Source organism: Liolophura sinensis, chromosome 1, assembly GCF_032854445.1.
Source record: "Liolophura sinensis isolate JHLJ2023 chromosome 1, CUHK_Ljap_v2, whole genome shotgun sequence".
In the NCBI taxonomy this organism is placed as follows: Eukaryota; Metazoa; Mollusca; class Polyplacophora; order Chitonida; family Chitonidae; genus Liolophura; species Liolophura sinensis.
This window is the reverse complement of record NC_088295.1, coordinates 93,483,983-93,504,116: the sequence shown is the minus strand read 5'-3', so window position 1 is coordinate 93,504,116 and position 20,134 is coordinate 93,483,983. Positions and strand designations below refer to the sequence as shown.

At 40.5% G+C, this 20,134-nt stretch overlaps 1 protein-coding gene across 1 annotated transcript in view; it reads right to left on the bottom strand.

The window, feature by feature from the left end:
• LOC135465814 (hemicentin-1-like) overlaps positions 1-19,824 on the bottom strand; it is a 138,157-nt gene extending 118,333 nt beyond the window's left edge. The window contains exons 1-6 of the mRNA XM_064743170.1: positions 19,722-19,824; positions 8,449-8,629; positions 7,608-7,750; positions 4,423-4,557; positions 1,006-1,143; positions 95-255 (exon numbers count right to left, since the gene is read on the bottom strand). Coding sequence (XP_064599240.1) covers positions 95-255; positions 1,006-1,143; positions 4,423-4,557; positions 7,608-7,750; positions 8,449-8,629; positions 19,722-19,782 — 819 coding nt within the window. The 5' untranslated portion in view covers positions 19,783-19,824. The remainder of the gene's footprint in view (positions 1-94; positions 256-1,005; positions 1,144-4,422; positions 4,558-7,607; positions 7,751-8,448; positions 8,630-19,721) is intronic.
• Between the last annotated feature and the right edge of the window lie 310 nt (positions 19,825-20,134).

The window sequence follows — 20,134 nt, the reverse complement described above, 5'->3', positions numbered from 1 at the left end:
TGCACCACGCGTATGCTGGGAATTACATTACTAAAATGATTTTAAATAAACCCTTTTTTTTATTTGTCTATATCATTGTAAGTTATAAACGCACCGTTACTAGTTGGTAGCTTACATCCTCGTATCTGAACCACTCTATATCCGGAGCGGGATTTCCGGCCACCACACAGGTGAGGGTCACGTCGTCTTGGGGTCTGGGCGCGGAAAGCTGAACGCGAGCAATATGAGGGGCTCGAGCTTCCTCCACGGGCGGTTCTGGTGGAGAGAATGTCCACGTGCACATGGTTATAACAGCTCATCTGTCTTATTCTACATGCTTATTAGGCTATCTGTTGCATTGCACTAAATCATTGCCTGTGACTGTATTATTGTCGTTCTCTTGTCGGCAGGCAAAAATAGCGCAATCAAGCGATCAAACAGTTGACCAATGTACAGAATTATACAGCACGACCGGTGTTGTAAAAAGGCAGGTGTATGCGATTACCTATATGATACAACTCATTACATGCCTACTAACCAGTACCTAATTGTGCATTTATACACACCTGGACACATGTACACTAGTATAGGCCTATTAGTTCTATACTTTAGTATACAGGGTGTCCCAGAAGTCGTGCACCATCCTGATTTTCATTTCTTTTTCTGTGTTTCAGATTTAATACTGAGTTTAATTGTTTTTCTCTCTTTCAAAGTTAATTATGGCTAATAAACTAACAGTACAGGCAAGAGTTGAATTGGTTTTTATATTTGGAAGAGATGGGGCAACACATTATGGTGGGAGGAAACCGGGCAGTGTCCGAGGGAAACTCACGCAGGTTGGTGACAGGCCTTCCCTACGGCGGGATGACCTGTATAATACCATTATATTATGATAATAATGATTACTCTGCCAAAGGCCAAGTTACAGCTGGCTGACATGGGACCGCCAACTGGTAATATGTATGTAGTACCACTCCATAGCATGAATGTAAGTCGTACACAAATGTCATACCCGCTGGGCCTTACCCACAACACGGACTTTGATCGTTCGCGTTTTGAAGACCCCCTGGGAAGTAAGAGTGGCCATACAATAATAATTTCCAGTGTCCTCGTCTTTTACATCGTAGATTTTAAGCCCGTGTGCGGTGACTTCATTCCTTTGATCTGATAAATCAGTAGAAAGATCATACAATAAATAATAAGTAAGAATGCATGGTTGTTTGGTGAAATACAAACTGGTACATTCTAAGTAGAGAAGGAGCATTACATTTAATCTAATACCAACGTGGATGTTTGCCATGATATGATAGTATGTTCATCAGGAGAGAATCAACATATGCCTACCAAATGTTTCTTAATTTAATTATGTGTCTCATTCACTGAGAACATATGACCTCAATATTGACACTAACTCAACTGTTCTGGGACAAGCTGATATTCATACAACAGGCTGTTACTAAGGCGAGATTACGCGAGGTACCGATGGAATCGTGAGGTCATTTAATCAGCGATGCGAGGTCAGGTGGAAATGAGTGTTCTGCGCTAAACATCGTCCGTGTACCCTCAGGTTAGCTTAGGGTTAGGTTCTCCAGAGAACACAATATTAGGATGAATTTAAGGAGGCCAGTCCAGACGAGAATCAATGTAGAACGGGGTTACTTGTGATGGATATGCCGAGGCAACGACTTCTTGGTGTCGTAACCAAGTTTATGGATTTTAACATTCTGAATTATTCTAACTGCGTTTCTTTGCAATGATGTCGACGTTCAACATATAGATATATATAGCTTGTGGTGTAACATGTCATTAACGAGATGCAATTTTGGTAACCAGTATAACTGATTTTACAGCTGAATACAGGTGACAAGTTGAAAGATATGGACTATAGACCTAAGCGATCAGCAGATAAGTTCACAGTTTAAAACTATTCTTGACCTTTTGTCAAGAAGGTTTCCAGCCTAATTTCATCAAAATTTCACGCTACATCTTGTGAGAATCCAGTCGGGGTTCCACACTACATCTTGCGAGATCTGGTCAGGATTCCACGCTACATCCAGTAAGATCTGGCCAAGTTTCCAGGCTACATCCAGTAAGATCTGGCCAAGTTTCCAGGCTACATCTTGCGAGAATATGGTTAGGATTCCACCCTACATTTTGTGACAATCCGGTCACGGTTCCACGCTAAATCCTATGAAATCTGGCCAGAATTCCACTCTATATCTTGAAAGTGTCTGGTCAAGGATTCCACATTTTACATATTGCGGTAATCTGGTCAGGATTCAACACTGCATTTTGTGAGAATCCGGCCAATATTCCAGGCTAAATCTTGTGAGACATGGCCATGATTCCACCCTACATCTTGTAAGAATCTGGTCAGGGTTCCACGCTACATTTTGTGTAAATTCGGTCAATATTGCACACTAAATCTTGTAAGACTCCGGTCAGGATTCCACGCTAAATCCTGTGAAATCTGGTCAGGATTCCACACTTTACATGTTGTGGTAATCTGGTCAGGATTCCACGCTAAATTTTGTGAGAATCTGACCGGGGCTCGTGCCTATATCTTGTAAAAATTTGGTCAGGATTCCACGCCACATATTGTGGTAATCTGGTCAGGATTCCACGCTAAATTTTGTGGGAACCTGGCCGGGGCTCGTGCCTATATCTTGTAAAAATTTGGTCAGGATTCCACTCTTTACATATTGTGGTAATCTGGTCAGGATTCCACGCCACATATTGTGGTAATCTGGTCAGGATTCCACGCTACATATTGTGGTAATCTGGTCAGGATTCCACGCTTCATCTTGTGTGATTCTGGTAAGGATTCCGCGCTACATTTTATGTTAATCTGGAAGGGGTTCTAGGCTACATCTTGTAGAAATCTGGTCAGGATTTCACTCTACATCTTGCGAGAATGTGGTTAGGTTTCCACGCTACATCTTGTCAGATCTGGCCAGGATTCCACGCTACATCTTGTCAGATCTGACCAGATCTGGCCAGGATTCCACGCTACATCCTGTAAGATCTGGTCAGGATTCCACGCTACATCCTGTAAGATCAGGATTCCACGCTACATCCTGTAAGATCTGGTCAGGATTCCACGCTACATCCTGTAAGATCTGGTCAGGATTCCACGCTACATCCTGTAAGATCTGGTCAGGATTCCACGCTACATCCTGTAAGATCTGGATTCCACGCTACATCCTGCAAGATCTGGATTCCACGCTACATCCTGTAAGATCTGGTCAGGATTCCACGCTACATCCTGTAAGATCTGGTCAGGATTCCACGCTACATCCTGTAAGATCTGGTCAGGATTCCACGCTACATCCTGTAAGATCTGGATTCCACGCTACATCCTGCAAGATCTGGATTCCACGCTACATCCTGTAAGATCAGGATTCCACGCTACATCTTGTAAGATCTGGTCAGGATTCCACGCTACATCCTGTAAGATCAGGATTCCACGCTACATCTTGTAAGATCAGGATTCCACGCTACATCCTGTAAGATCTGGTCAGGATTCCACGCTACATCTTGTAAGATCAGGATTCCACGCTACATCCTGTAAGATCTGGTCAGGATTCCACGCTACATCCTGTTAGATCAGGATTCCACGCTACATCCTGTAAGATCAGGATTCCACGCTACATCCTGTAAGATCTGGATTCCACGCTACATCCTGTAAGATCTGGATTCCACGCTACATCCTGTAAGATCAGGATTCCACGCTACATCCTGTAAGATCAGGATTCCACGCTACATCCTGTAAGATCTGGTCAGGATTCCACGCTACATCCTGTAAGATCAGGATTCCACGCTACATCTTGTAAGATCTGGATTCCACGCTACATCCTGTAAGATCAGGATTCCACGCTACATCCTGTAAGATCAGGATTCCACGCTACATCTTGTAAGATCAGGATTCCACGCTACATCTTGTAAGATCAGGATTCCACGCTACATCCTGTAAGATCAGGATTCCACGCTACATCTTGTAAGATCAGGATTCCACGCTACATCCTGTAAGATCAGGATTCCACGCTACATCCTGTAAGATCAGGATTCCACGCTACATCTTGTAAGATCAGGATTCCACGCTACATCTTGTAAGATCAGGATTCCACGCTACATCCTGTAAGATCAGGATTCCACGCTACATCCTGTAAGATCAGGATTCCACGCTACATCCTGTAAGATCAGGATTCCACGATATATCTTCCGAAATTCAGATCAGTATTTCAAGCCACATCTTTCGAGAATGTGGTGTGAATTTTACACTGAATCGCAGAAGCTGAATTACGTGGACATTTTAATCCATATATTCTCATCGTGTGAGGATGTGGTGGGAATTTCAGGCTGAACTCCGGCTTAGATATCGTTAGAATTTTCCTATTGGTGGAGATTTGCGACAGCCGACGGGTGAGAGAACTGGATATTTACCTGTGGTAATAATTCGTCCCTTCGATGTCCAACTGACGACAGGCTTGGGAGAAGCTGTTACCTCACAGGAGACCAACCCGGGTCGTCCCCTATATAACGTCTGGGTCTCGGGACAATTCAGGTACTCGATGGGCTCTGTAAAATAGCGCCTCATTTTATTACCAAAGCATATAATGCAGTTCAGATACTATATATGCTCTGCAAATTTGTGCCACATTTATTGCAAAGAAAACATAATACAGTCCTGTTTTAGATGAGTAGTATTACATGACCAGTTAACTGTTTAAAGTGTATCTGATTTTCTGATAACACTATCACATTTAGCTGGCTAAGTGGTAGGTAACTAATATACTGAAAGTCTAACCTAATACTGCCTTGATTAAGCAACGTGAAAGGCATCTATACTTACCGTAAACACGAAGTCCAACTTAATTAGGCCACGTGATAGATATCTACATTTAATGTATACCTGGAGAGTAATGGATTGCCTGTAATAACGCCTCAATTAGCCACGTGGCAGATTTATTTACTTACTGAAAACCTGAAAGTTAATGGATCTCCTGTAATAGGCTACATTACCGGCATCTACAATTACCTGGCAGGTAATGTGATACCTGTGATTAGATAAGGCGACATGACAGGCATCTATACTTACTGTAAACCCAAAGAGTAACCGATTACCTGTGAAAACACCTCGATTACGCCACGTAATAAGCATCTATACTTCGTGTTAACCTGTAATACGAAATCGATTGGGCAAAAAGACAGGTATTTATATTTACTGTAAACCTGACACGTAACGGATGGCCTTTAATACCGATGTGAATAGGCCTGAGGACAGTCATCTACACTTACTGCAGGCCTGAAGAGTAACTTATCGCCTATAATACCCATTCGCATAGGCCTGCGGACAATCATCTACACTTACTGCAGGCCTGAAGAGTAACTTATCGCCTATAATACCCATTCGAATAGGCCTGAGGACAGTCATCTACACTTACTGCAGGCCTGAAGAGTAACTTATCGCCAATAATACCCATTCGAATAGGCCTGAGGACAGTCATCTACACTTACTGCAGGCCTGAAGAGTAACTTATCGCCTATAATACCCATTCGAATAGGCCTGAGGACAGTCATCTACACTTACTGCAGGCCTGAAGAGTAACTTATCGCCTATAATACCCATTCGAATAGACCTGCGGACAGTCATCTACACTTACTGCAGGTCGGAAGAGTAACTTATCGCCTATAATACCCATTCGAATAGGCCTGAGGACAGTCATCTACACTTACTGCAGGCCTGAAGAGTAACTTATCGCCTATAATACCCATTCGAATAGGCCTGAGGACAGTCATCTACACTTACTGCAGGTCGGAAGAGTAACTTATCGCATGTAATACCGAATCAATCAGGTCACACAACAGGTATCGGTGCTTACTGTAAATCTGAAGGTTAACAGATCGGCTGTAACACCGATTCGATTAGGCGACGTGACAGGCATCTACACTTACTGCAAACCTGACGGTTAACAGATCGGCTGTAACACCGATTCGAATAGGCGACGTGACAGGCATCTACACTTACTGCAAACCTGACGGTTAACAGATCGGCTGTAATACCGATTCGATTAGGCGACGTGACAGGCATCTACACTTACTGCAAACCTGAGGGTTAACAGATCGTCTGTAATACCGATTCGAATAGGTCACGTGAAAGGCATCTACACTTACTGCAAACCTGACGGTTAACAGATCGGCTGTAACACCGATTCGATTAGGCGACGTGACAGGTATCTACACTTACTGCAAACCTGACGGTTAACAGATCGTCTGTAATACCGATTCGACTAGGCGACGTGACAGGCATCTACACTTACTGCAAACCTGACGGTTAACAGATCGGCTGTAATACCGATTCGAATAGGCGACGTGACAAGCATCTACACTTACTGCAAACCTGACGGTTAACAGATTGGCTGTAACACCGATTCGATTAGGCGACGTGACAGGTATCTACACTTACTGCAAACCTGACGGTTAACAGATCGGCTGTAATACCGATTCGAATAGGTCACGTGAAAGGCATCTACACTTACTGCAAACCTAAAGTGTAACGGGTGGCCTGTAATATCGATTCGAAGAGACCACATGACGGGCCTCTATATTAACTGTAAATCTGAAGGGTGAAGTATGGCCTGTAATACCGAATCGACTGGGCAAATGACAGGCTTTTACATTTACTGTAAACCCGAAGTATAACAGCTCGTCTGTAATACCGAATCGATTAGGTCACGTGGCAGGCATCTATACTTATTGTAATCCTGAAGGCTAAAGTATCGCCTGTGATACCGATTCGATTAGGCGACGTTACAAGCATCCATTCTTACTGTAAACCGGAGGAGTAACTGATCGCCTGTAAAAACACCTCGATTAGGCCACGTGGCAGGCATGTATAGTTACTGTAAACCCGAGGAGTAACCGATCGCCGGAATAACGCCTTAATTATGCCACTTGACAGGTATCTATACTTACTGTAGATCGGAAGAGTAGGCCTAACGAGTTGCCTGTAATAACGCATCGATTAGGCCACGGGCAGACATCTATACTTACTGTAAACCTAAAATGTAACGGCTCGTTTGTAATAGCGCTCTCATTACTCCACGTGACAGGCATCTATACTTACCGTAATTCTGAAGGGTACCGTATTGCCTGTAATACAGAATCGATTAGACCAAATGACAGGCTTATATACTTACTGTAAACCTGATCGATAACATATCTCCTGTAATACCGAATCGGCTGGGTCACGCGACAGGCATCTATACTTACTGGAAATCTCAAGAGTAACCGATCGCCTGTAATACAGAATCGATTAGACCAAATGACAGGCTTATATACTTACTGTAAACCTGATCGATAACGTATCTCCTGTAATACCGAATCGGCTGGGTCAAGCGACAGGCATCTATACTTACTGGAAATCTGAAGAGTAACCGATCGCCTGTAGTACCGATTCGATTAAGCCAGGCGAATATAGTGGATGTAGACCTGAAGACTAACGTATCGCCTGTAATACTGCCTCGATTAGGCCACGTCACGCATCTATACTTACTGTAAACCGGATCGATAACGTATCCCCTGTTATACCGAATCGGCTGAGTCACGCGGCAGGCATCTATACTTACTGTAAACCTGAAGGGTAACGGATCGCCTGTAATACCGTCCTTCATGAATGACAAGGCACGTGTAGATGCCAAAATCTTCTTCCTGTAGACGGCTAAAAAATAGCTGTGCTTCTCTCGGATAAGTTCTTCGTGAATATACTCGTCTGCCAGAATATGAAATATTAAAAGATGGTATATATATATATATATATATATATATATATATATATATATATATATATATATATATATATATATATATATATATATATATATATATATATATATATATATATATGTGACATTTTCTTAATATACAAAGAGAAACATAGTCGCAGGTCAACGAACCAATCTATTATTTAATCCTCCAACCAACTGCCCTTTGTCAGTGCAGAGGAAAGGAAATTCAAAGTGAATGAGGGGAGGGGGGCAGCTATCACAGCACCTTAGGCGAGAAGACAGACTCCCAATCAATCCATCGTGTAGGCACCTAATCTTTTTGACTACGAAATTATGATTTTAATCCAGTCTATGCTGTTTAGGACTGTAAATGTGGGAAAATTGAAATTTTAGAGAGAGGCGCAAAAGTATCTACTTTTTATTTCCGGCAGCATCAAATTCCTCTGGCACGTAAAAAGTTGAAGAGGCCCAAGCATATCTGGGCCCCCACCAGTTGAGCAATGGGAGTGCCTTAAACCCCTCCCCCCCCCCCCCCCCCACACCCACACACACTCCCGGCTCTAACGCCAATTATATAGACTACCCCATATTCTTTTCCCTTATAATCCTATCTAATAACTTCTGAATAAACACCAAAGTTTCCCTGATATTCTACACGGATGCCGTGCTAACATGCTATTACCTTGATGATGAGCTCACATCCTCCGTTGATGATATGGGCTGACCAGCAGGGTCCAGCCAGCGCATGTCCACCCTGGATCCGTGCACCTGTCCCCGGACTGAACATCTTAGCGACACCGGATCACCCACAGCCCTCAGTTGAGAGGACCCATAGGGCACTATTACAACCTTAACAGACGACACTGCCAAACAGAATATTAAAACAGCATGATAGGAAAAACAGATGAATCGTAATCACGATTACAGCTTTCAGAGCCATAACATAGCAAACACAGCCGCAAGGATGACAGTTAAAAATGACACCCACAGCCATAATGATAACAGCGAATTAAATGAAGTCCTTAAGGAAACGTAAAAGCGTAATGGTGAAAAAAAAATTGGAAGAGAAAAAAAAACAGACATGATAAAAGAAAAGTTTTTGGAAGAGAAAAAAATAGCATGGTGCTAAAAATATTTTTTGAAGAGAAAATCTTATTTTAACCACAACAACAAACTGTTTCTGTTCAAACTTGTAATTGTGTCAAGGTAGAAATGTCATACATCAAAATTTTCCCCTGCTTCCAAAGAAAACATATCTACCGTCACTTTGAATAAGTACACTAAGCTAATTATCTAAATGAGAAACAGTTTAAACGCGGGCCATAAAAGTAAAAAAAACCTAGAAGAAAAAAGTAGACCTAGGTACATGTACATGTATTATATGCAAACCTTCAACACATGTATAGCGTATGGTGTTTGACCTTATAGTAGTCTCTAATACATATGGTCAGGAGGCTTTTATGCCCCAAAATATTTAAAAATGAGAAAAAAACATTGAAATGTCAAAAATTGCAGACCAGAAAGGTTATTGGGCATAGTCAAAAAGACAAATATTTTCTGTTTGCACTTATGAAGCCAGAGAAGACTTCAGTTAGAAAATTGTCTAACATCATGGATTGAGAATAATTCAGGATGGATTAAGTACGGCGTGAAACACCAGTAAACTTAATGAATTCCATCAAACACAATTCTTCTCAATCAAAATAAATTTCAAAAAGTACAGAATTTGAGAATACGAATAAAAATCAATGAGATATGAACTTAGTTTCCTAGTAAAACCAGAAGCTCACGCAAAGGCCAACACATTCTTAAAAATGAAGATTTATAACGATATAAAATAAGCGGTAAAAATCACGAAAAATCCAGATTAATTCGAGCTCGCGTGATGCAGAATCTGTAGATAAAGAAGTCTCCCAGTGATAATTACATGGATACATGTATGTTATTATCCATACTGGGAGCGGGATATGGCTGATTGGTCAGGCCTCTTGTCTTTCAATTGCTAGAATACACGAGGTGAGGCCCAATCCTTGATGGCGAAACGTGGTCGACACAGCTGAAGGTTTGTCTGAGGTCAAGATGTGGTGTGCATTTCTGAGCATCACACAAGGAAATAAAAGTTTGTTAGTAACATGCCCAATGCTGGTGGTTTAGCCCAGCCATTCCATTTTTCTCCAACCATACACCTTCGATGGAATAACCGTCTTCAATGGTCTCCTCATCAGAAATTGTACAAACTATTGATAGGGTGCCCTGCAGGGTTACACACTGCACACTGCATGTATGTAGGAAATGGAAAACGCCCTGCATGTTTGTTATAGCCTACAACAGTGCGTTACAAAATAATTACATATGTCCCGGGTCAGGCAAAATACTCCGCTTTTCATTGGGCAACGACGGCCAATTGGGGTACAGATATTTTCTCGAAACCTTCAGGAGACATCAAATGTGTTTGCTGAATAGGTTATCTCCCTTTCCAGGTTGTGTACACAATGGTTACATCCCTTAAGCGATTCAGCCATACATCGTCATCGGTCTTCTGCACTGAATTGATGGACCTTTGCAGAAAAAATTCTTTACTTGGTTACTGAGTGAGAGGATACACAAATATATGGTGTTAATAATCCTCATATAGGGCGAGGCGCAATATGAGGATTATTGACACCATATATTTGTGTATCCTCTCACTAACCATGTAACTAATAGTATAAGTATTGGAAATGGTGTAAGTGTTAAATAAAACTAAATTCAAGCCCAAATTTGTAGATTTATGTTCTACCACAAATATGGATTCTCTTAACATTTGTGACTGACTCTAGCGAAGAATAAAAAAACCCAACAATTTAGCCTTAGCTTCAATACTGTATCTGAAAAATAATTTTTACCCTGAAGGACTAATCGACAGCTGGCATATACACAATGGATCTCCGTGAATAGCCAAGGGCTATCTTTTCAGGCAAGAGAGCTGGTATCAATAGAAAGTTTAGGCTCTTGGAAATTATGTATGTACACAGGTACCCTAATTCTTCAAACTTTTCGCATTTGAAAGAACAATACTCGGTACAATTTGTGCACATTCTTAATTCGATTTTGGAGACGAAACTACATTGGTTAGATTGGTCCATTTCACAACTAAGAAATTTAAAACTCTATTAGTCTACACAGAATAATGTCTCCAATAAACACCTTGCAAACATAAGACAATGTTGTACAGTTATCAGAGAAACCTATAGCCTAGGGATTTAAATCGTTCGTTAGCACCCAACTGTGGCTAAGTAATCCGCTGCATTCGCCCCTGGGTTTTGGTTAATTCATATTAGGTTTGCGTGATGGAAGATGTGTACATTGTAGTAGCTCTATCAATGCACTCTGTGCTCATGCGCATGTCCTTGACCGGATGAAGACATTGTAAATTTAAATCATGGGTAGCCGTGTTGTTGTGTTTTCAGATCGCACCAGCGGGATATTTTCGGGTAAAATGTTGCTTTGGTACAATGGTGCATTGAAAATGCGTCAACACTTTGACACAACACAAACAATGTATAATGTCGCCATATTCAACAATTTATGCATATTATACTGCATTACATTGACACGTTCATACGTCAAGATTAACACGACACAAATCATGTATACTGTCTCTATGTTTAACAACTTTTTACACACTACACTGTATTACACTGACACAACGTCCACACGTCAAGATTAACACGACACAAATCATGTATACTGTCTCTATGTTTAACAACTTTTTACACACTACACTGTATTACACTGACACAACGTCCACACGTCAAGATTAACACGATACAAATCATGTATACTGTCTCTATGTTTAGCAACTTTTTACACACTACACTGTATTACACTGACACAACGTCCACACGTCAAGATTAACACGACACAAATCATGTATACTGTCTCTATGTTTAACAACTTTTTTCACACTACACTGTATTACACTGACACAACGTCCACACGTCAAGATTAACACGACACAAATCATGTATACTGTCTCTATGTTTAACAACTTTTTACACACTACACTGTATTACACTGACACAACGTCCACACGTCAAGATTAACACGACACAAATCATGTATACTGTCTCTATGTTTAACAACTTTTTACACACTACACTGTATTACACTGACACAACGTCCACACGTCAAGATTAACACGACACAAATCATGTATACTGTCTCTATGTTTAACAACTTTTTACACACTACACTGTATTACACTGACACAACGTCCACACGTCAAGATTAACACGACACAAATCATGTATACTTACATGTCAATTACATGGACACAGCCCAAACAATGCTCTTTTCACAAAAAGCATTCACATCAATTTGCCATAGTGACACGGAATAAACAATGCATTCCAGTATACTGGCGGACTGTACAAGGTTAATTCTGTTCATACGTCTTTTGCCACACAGACTGTAAAACAGTCCATTTTGTCACACTGGCGTACTTTACTATACAGTGTCCTGTTCAGACAATATATAGGGTGTCTGCCTCAATGTCGGGATATCCCGGGATCAAACCTGGGTCGGGTCATACTAAAGTCTTTAAAAACATAACTTACTGTTGCCTTTCTTGGCGCTCAGCACTGTGAGGTTAGAGCAAGAAAACATGACTGGTTGGACCGGTGTCAGTATAATGTGATTGGGTGTGTCATGTCTGGTATCTCCGGCATACTTCAGTGGCGGCAGTGTACATACACGCATACCCATATACATATAACCATACATACATACACGCATACACGCATACAAGCATATATGCATACACACATGCATACTTACATACATACATACATACATACATACATACATACACAAATACATACATACATACATATTGACATTATGAAAACTTGTAAATAGTGTTTTCTGCCACTTTGGCAAACTATGCCTCATTGACAAATGTTCACACGTCATCATTCCATATTGAAGAACTGTAAACAGTGCACCCTGACAAACAGCGAAATTGCACATTTTAACATGTGCAACATGTGCAAAACCTATACATGGCATTCTGCCATACTCGTACGCTGTAAACAATGCAATTTGCACTCTTTCACATTTATAAACTGGCATACTTCATTCTGCCATATCATTACATTGTAAACTATGCCCTGTGTAACATTACCAGATTTTACACAGTAGACTCACATTTAAAAAGTGTATGTAAGATAAAAGAATTACATTCTGTGGAACTGAGAGACTGTATACCCTACACACTTCCGCAGTCGCAATTCTACACATTCAATTACATTCTGTGGAACTGAGAGACTGTATACCCTACACACTTCCGCAGTCGCAATTCTACACATTCAATTACATTCTGTGGAACTGAGAGACTGTATACCCTACACACTTCCGCATTCGCAATTCTACACATTCAGTTACATTCTGTGGAACTGAGAGACTGTATACCCTACACACTTCCGCATTCGCAATTCTACACATTCAATTACATTCTGTGGAACTGAGAGACTGTATACCCTACACACTTCCGCATTCGCAATTCTACACATTCAATTACTGGCATACTTCATTCTGCCATATCATTACACTGTAAACTATGCCCTGTGTAACATTACCAGATTTTACACAGTAGACTCACATTTAAAAAGTGTATGTAAGATGAAAGAATTACATTCTGTGGAACTGAGAGACTGTATACCCTACACACTTCCGCAGTCGCAATTCTACACATTAAATTACATTCTGTGGAACTGAGAGACTGTATACCCTACACACTTCCACAGTCGCAATTCTACACATTCAATTACATTCTGTGGAACTGAGAGACTGTATACCCTACACACTTCCGCAGTCGCAATTCTACACATTGAATTACATTCTGTGGAACTGAGAGACTGTATACCCTACACACTTCCGCAGTCGCAATTCTACACATTCAATTACATTCTGTGGAACTGAGAGACTGTATACCCTACACACTTCCGCATTCGCAATTCTACACATTCAATTACATTCTGTGGAACTGAGAGACTGTATACCCTACACACTTCCGCAGTCGCAATTCTACACATTCAATTACTGGCATACTTCATTCTGCCATATCATTACATTGTAAACTATGCCCTGTGTAACATTACCAGATTTTACACAGTAGACTCACATTTAAAAAGTGTATGTAAGATGAAAGAATTACATTCTGTGGAACTGAGAGACTGTATACCCTACACACTTCCGCAGTCGCAATTCTACACATTAAATTACATTCTGTGGAACTGAGAGACTGTATACCCTACACACTTCCACAGTCGCAATTCTACACATTCAATTACATTCTGTGGAACTGAGAGACTGTATACCCTACACACTTCCGCAGTCGCAATTCTACACATTGAATTACATTCTGTGGAACTGAGAGACTGTATACCCTACACACTTCCGCAGTCGCAATTCTACACATTCAATTACATTCTGTGGAACTGAGAGACTGTATACCCTACACACTTCCGCATTCGCAATTCTACACATTCAATTACATTCTGTGGAACTGAGAGACTGTATACCCTACACACTTCCGCAGTCGCAATTCTACACATTAAATTACATTCTGTGGAACTGAGAGACTGTATACCCTACACACTTCCGCAGTCGCAATTCTACACATTCAATTACATTCTGTGGAACTGAGAGACTGTATACCCTACACACTTCCGCAGTCGCAATTCTACACATTCAATTACATTCTGTGGAACTGAGAGACTGTATACCCTACACACTTCCGCAGTCGCAATTCTACACATTCAATTACATTCTGTGGAACTGAGAGACTGTATACCCTACACACTTCCGCATTCGCAATTCTACACATTCAATTACATTCTGTGGAACTGAGAGACTGTATACCCTACACACTTCCGCATTCGCAATTCTACACATTCAATTACATTCTGTGGAACTGAGAGACTGTATACCCTACACACTTCCGCATTCGCAATTCTACACATTCAATTACATTCTGTGGAACTGAGAGACTGTATACCCTACACACTTCCGCAGTCGCAATTCTACACATTAAATCCAACCTCTATCAAATTCAAACACTGTATACCTCGGGTTTGTAAAATTTATTGCCAGACTTAAGTCTATCACATATTGTCAAATACCAGATCTTTTTGATCGAACTTTCACAGCAGTGGTAAATTAGAACGCAATCCATAAAGGAATGCTGGTTCATTCTACAAATCAAAACTTTCAGAAAGATGTATGTTGATTGCATCTTCAAAAAGAGGTATGCTGATTGGATATCAAATCGCACGATCTACGGCTACAATTTTGGATAAGTTTGCAGGGCAAAATGTGATTTCTTCGGAATGGCGAAAATCCGCAAGGAAAACGATGAGCATTTTACAGATTACACACAAAACGGTGTATCCTCTTTGTAAGATTTCTCGATTTTTCCCCCCAATTTTCATTGATTCTGACCTGTGCTAGAGGGCGGTAAAGTCTTTAAATTACTGGTAAAAATATTTCCACATACGGATTCAACGCTAAAATTGCACACGTTAGCACTTTTTGTATCAAATAAATGACCAAAAGGGAACTGTCAGTGACGTGACATTTTATCCAGGAGTGAACTTTTGCAAGTTTTACCTCATGAAGGCCATATTAACAAATCAACTGTGTTTAGGTTATTTGCAACTGCAGTATAAATTTGAGCACGTTCCCTTTCGCCGTTTGGCAGTAGGGTTTTTTTCTCTCTCAATATTCAACATGGCCGCCAAGTCTCGTGACCAATCTGACTACAAGTTACGAGGCACAACCTGAAGCTACATGTATTAATATATATCCAAATGTCACAGTGATCTGTGTTAATATATACATGTAACAACACGTAACAGTGATATTCGACAATGTATGTCCGTGACCATACGTCACAGTGATGCCCGGCAAAATATAAACATACAGTTTAATCAGTGCAACATGTACAAAACCTATACATGGCATTCTGCCATACTGGTGCACTGTAAACGATGCAATTTTCACTCTTTCACATTTATAAACTGGCATACTTCATTCTGCCATATCATTACATTGTAAACTATGCCCTCTGTAACATTAACAGATTTTACACAGTAGACTCACATTTAAAATACATCAGTGTGATCTCCGGCAATGTATAACCATACATAATTATGATCTTCGGCAATATCACATGTCACAGAGATCTGTGGCATTATGCAACTACACATGACATCGACTTCCGGCAAGATATAGCAATGTATAACCACACCTAACAATGATCTGCGGCATTATATATCAATAACTTAAAGAGATCTACGGCAATGTATAACCACACCTAACAATGATCTGCGGCATTATATATCAATAACTTAAAGAGATCTACGGCAATGTATAACCACACCTAACAATGATCTGCTACATTATATATCAATATGTTAAAGAGATCTGCGGCAATGTATAACCACACCTAACAATGATCTGCGACATTATATATCAATATGTTAAAGAGATCTGCGGCAATGTATAACCACACCTAACAATGAGCTGCGACATTATATATCAATATGTTAAAGAGATCTGCGGCAATGTATAACCACACCTAACAATGAGCTGCGACATTATATATCAATACGTTAAAGAGATCTGCGGCAATGTATAACCACACCTAACAATGAGCTGCGACATTATATATCAATATGTTAAAGAGATCTGCGGCAATGTATAACCACACCTAACAATGATCTGCGACATTATATATCAATAACTTAAAGAGATCTACGGCAATGTATAACCACACCTAACAATGATCTGCGACATTATATATCAATACGTCACAGAGATATGTGGCAATACATAACAAAACACCACGGTGCCCTGCGGCAATACACGTATATAATAATATATAACTGTGATCGGCGGTAATATCCTAATAAATTAGGCCTACCAGGCGAAATATCATTTTTCCGAGCCAGAAGTGTCGAAATTACAGGAAAGAGCAGAGGGCTATTCTAGCTACTCATTTTCCATTCAACTTGCAGGTGTGCGATTAAGTTGTCTCAGAAAGATGTTACGAACAGTTTTCAACATCTTCTTAACTGCAGAATCATTAAAACTCATTAGAAATTAAGGCAAGAGATGTTATTAGCCAGTACATGGTCGACCAGCCTTGCTATACAAAAAAAGCCTATAACTCGTGAGGTTGAATTTCGTGCCAGTTCGGCGTAGGCGGTAGCCTATCCAAAATGAAATGAGTTGTGACAAACGATAATATCACCGCAGTTCTATGGTTCAATAGGCAACATGTCATCCTGTAACTCTTACTTATGGAAGACAAAGCAATTTGTTGATTTTAGTCGGGTGCAGCTTCGATGTCGGAAATTCAATCTTTGATAAAGACATCAAATCAGCAAATATGTCATCTGAGTTTCATTGAAATCAGAATTACTCTCGGAAACAGTGTTTTAAAAACGCCTGCTTATCCCGGAAAACTTCAAGGTTATTAACAATAACCTTGACTGGTCTGACCATGTTGACTTTATTGTGTATAACATTAACTCTAAAATTCTTCGGAAAAAGACAGTTTTTAACTTGGGCACACTTTGCTCGAGCTGTGGTTTCATTTTTCTTTTTTTCGCTGCATTTACCTGTATCTTACGGATCAAATGTTTGGGGTTCCTCAGTCTCTTCTATTCAACCAATGACAATTATTTTAATTGCTTATTATTTTAATTGCTTATTTGATTGGTGTTTTACGCCACACTCAAGAATATTTCACTTATATGTCGGGGGCATAACATTTATTATAGACCTTATAGATCCATGTGAAGATTTCGCTGATTTAATGGGACTTAGTGTAGACCCTAACCCATCTGAATCTATTGCTGGTTTAATGACAAGTTAAAGACCCTAACCCATCTGAAGTCAAGTATGATCTAATTAGACTTATTTTACGCCCTAATCCATCTGAATTCCTGTAATAAGACTTGTAGGCCCTAACCCATCTGAACTTGTCGGTGATCTGATGAGGCACATTGTTGATCCTAACCCATCTGAACTTGTCGGTGATCTGATGAGGCACATTGTTGATCCTAACCCATCTGAACTTGTCGGTGATCTGATGAGGCACATTGTTGATCCTAACCCATCTGAACTTGTCGGTGATCTGATGAGGCACATTGTTGATCCTAACCCATCTGAACTTGTCGGTGATCTGATGAGGCACATTGTTGATCCTAACCCATCTGAACTTGTCGGTGATCTGATGAGGCACATTGTTGATCCTAACCGACAACTTCAAATGCGTATTGTACACGCTAACCCATCTGACAGAATAAGCTGCCGTAATAGCAAAATATTTTTTAGCATCACTCAAAGAATTCTGTTAAATTTAACAAGTAATTTTTTTTACAGCAAATGTTCTGTTATCGACAGGACATGAAGTTAATTTACTGTCAGCTATGTAGAATCGCCCGTTATATTAGTATTACTCAGAGATTTGGTGCGTGCATTTTACTCCTATTTGTGTACGATATAATCTGGCAGTGTCATCGGTTAATTTGTACAACGTTTCAGAATGGATACTTTGGAGTAACCGTGTAGGCGTATCAATTGTCGAGAGCGCCTGAACACCGTGACACGTGGCCGGAAAGAGCTGCTGCCATTGTTGGCGGGATAACTCTGCTGAAACTTTTTCAACTTCTGACTGGTCAATATGACCAGTAATCTGGCACAGAACGAGAGCGTCGGAAACCCTCAAATTTAGCACATTTTTGATTAGAGTAAAGGCTAGGGAAGATTCTGTACATACGACAGCTATTCATCTTACTCTACACCTACATACAGCTGTGTATGGACCAAATGGTATCTGTTGTCAAGGTCTGTCAGAATTTTTTTTCCCTTAAGCCACGTCACATGGCCTTGGTGACCTTACTGACTTTAGACGCATGTAGTCAAATATTAGCCAATGATCAGTGTTTCACCCATATATATCATGAAAAAATGTGTAATTTTTGCAGTCGTGTTTACATTAAGATGGGTAAGATGCAAATCGTCTATAATCGTCTATGGTGCTTTATAAATGGCACCATGCTCCCATGTACAAGTGAAGTTGTGACTTAAATGCTATCGTCCGTCTCTAACATTCTGCATGGTCAAATCGTTACGTTAAACGCCCTGTGTATTGGGCTGATGATATAATTCAAATTCCTTATCTGGATAGCATTAATCCTCTTGTCTTCTTGTTAGCATAGTTCGGCTGTGTGCTAAATGGCTCATCATGAGATTCAGACCGCATACTTGTGTGAACAACTGCTTTGCAACGACTTGGGATTATGCAAGTATCAACACCAGCTGCAACAAGTTGCCATTTTCGACGGTGTTGTAGTTGGCCGGTGTGTAGATAAAGCTGCGGGAGTGCTCCAGCCCGCCCCCTGTTCTGTGGTGTCGGATAACCACTGAACTCTACCAAATCCACGACCTTGAACTCCATAATGTTTCAGCTGGTTTACCAACGTATTTTGCCTATACATTTTACTGTACCGACCGCAAATTGAAGAGAAAACAAAGTGCAACTGGAAATGTAGCTTATTTCAATATAGGAATACGTTACCAATACTCTGCTTACTTTATATTATTCTGCGATATTTTGGCAGTAATTGAAATATACTATTTAGGAATAAAATACTAATGTCGAAAGTTCATTCGAAGAATGAACTTTCGAAGAATGTCGAAGAAATTATAACGAAGTTTGAAATAACGGCCATATATTGTCCGTAAATGAAACATCAGTAGGCCCTATCACTGGCAATTTGGTTCCGGAAGAAGGTGCCACGTGGCTAACCCTGATATGGATGGATACATGGGAGTAAAATACAAAAACTCTAAGTAAGGAGAGTAAAATTCATTATCCATTAAAATAGTAGCAAATATACTTACCCAGAACTGTTGCAGACAATAACGTGAAAATACCAACGAAGAAGGTTGCGGAGTGGGGCATGGTGGCGGGCGCGGCGGAAAGGAGTCTTGTCCAACCGTCTCCTATCACAGCACAAGCACACAGCCAGCCGACTGCTCCGGAGGTCAAGTTAAGACACACGACCGACTTGACCCAGTAAAGTTCATTTAACTGGAGCCTGCCTCAGCGCACAGAAATCTGAAAAGTTTCCCACACCATAATCATAGACTATTGTTTACGTATAAAGTGTTATCTAGAGCACAGGGCCTGCCCAGAACGATTAAGAAGTATGACATGTACATAATTAGGACGGCGGACCTGCGCATTACCAACGGCATAGAGCACCGTGTAGAGCAGCGTAAAGAGCAGCGGAAATAAAGTAAATGACGATGTG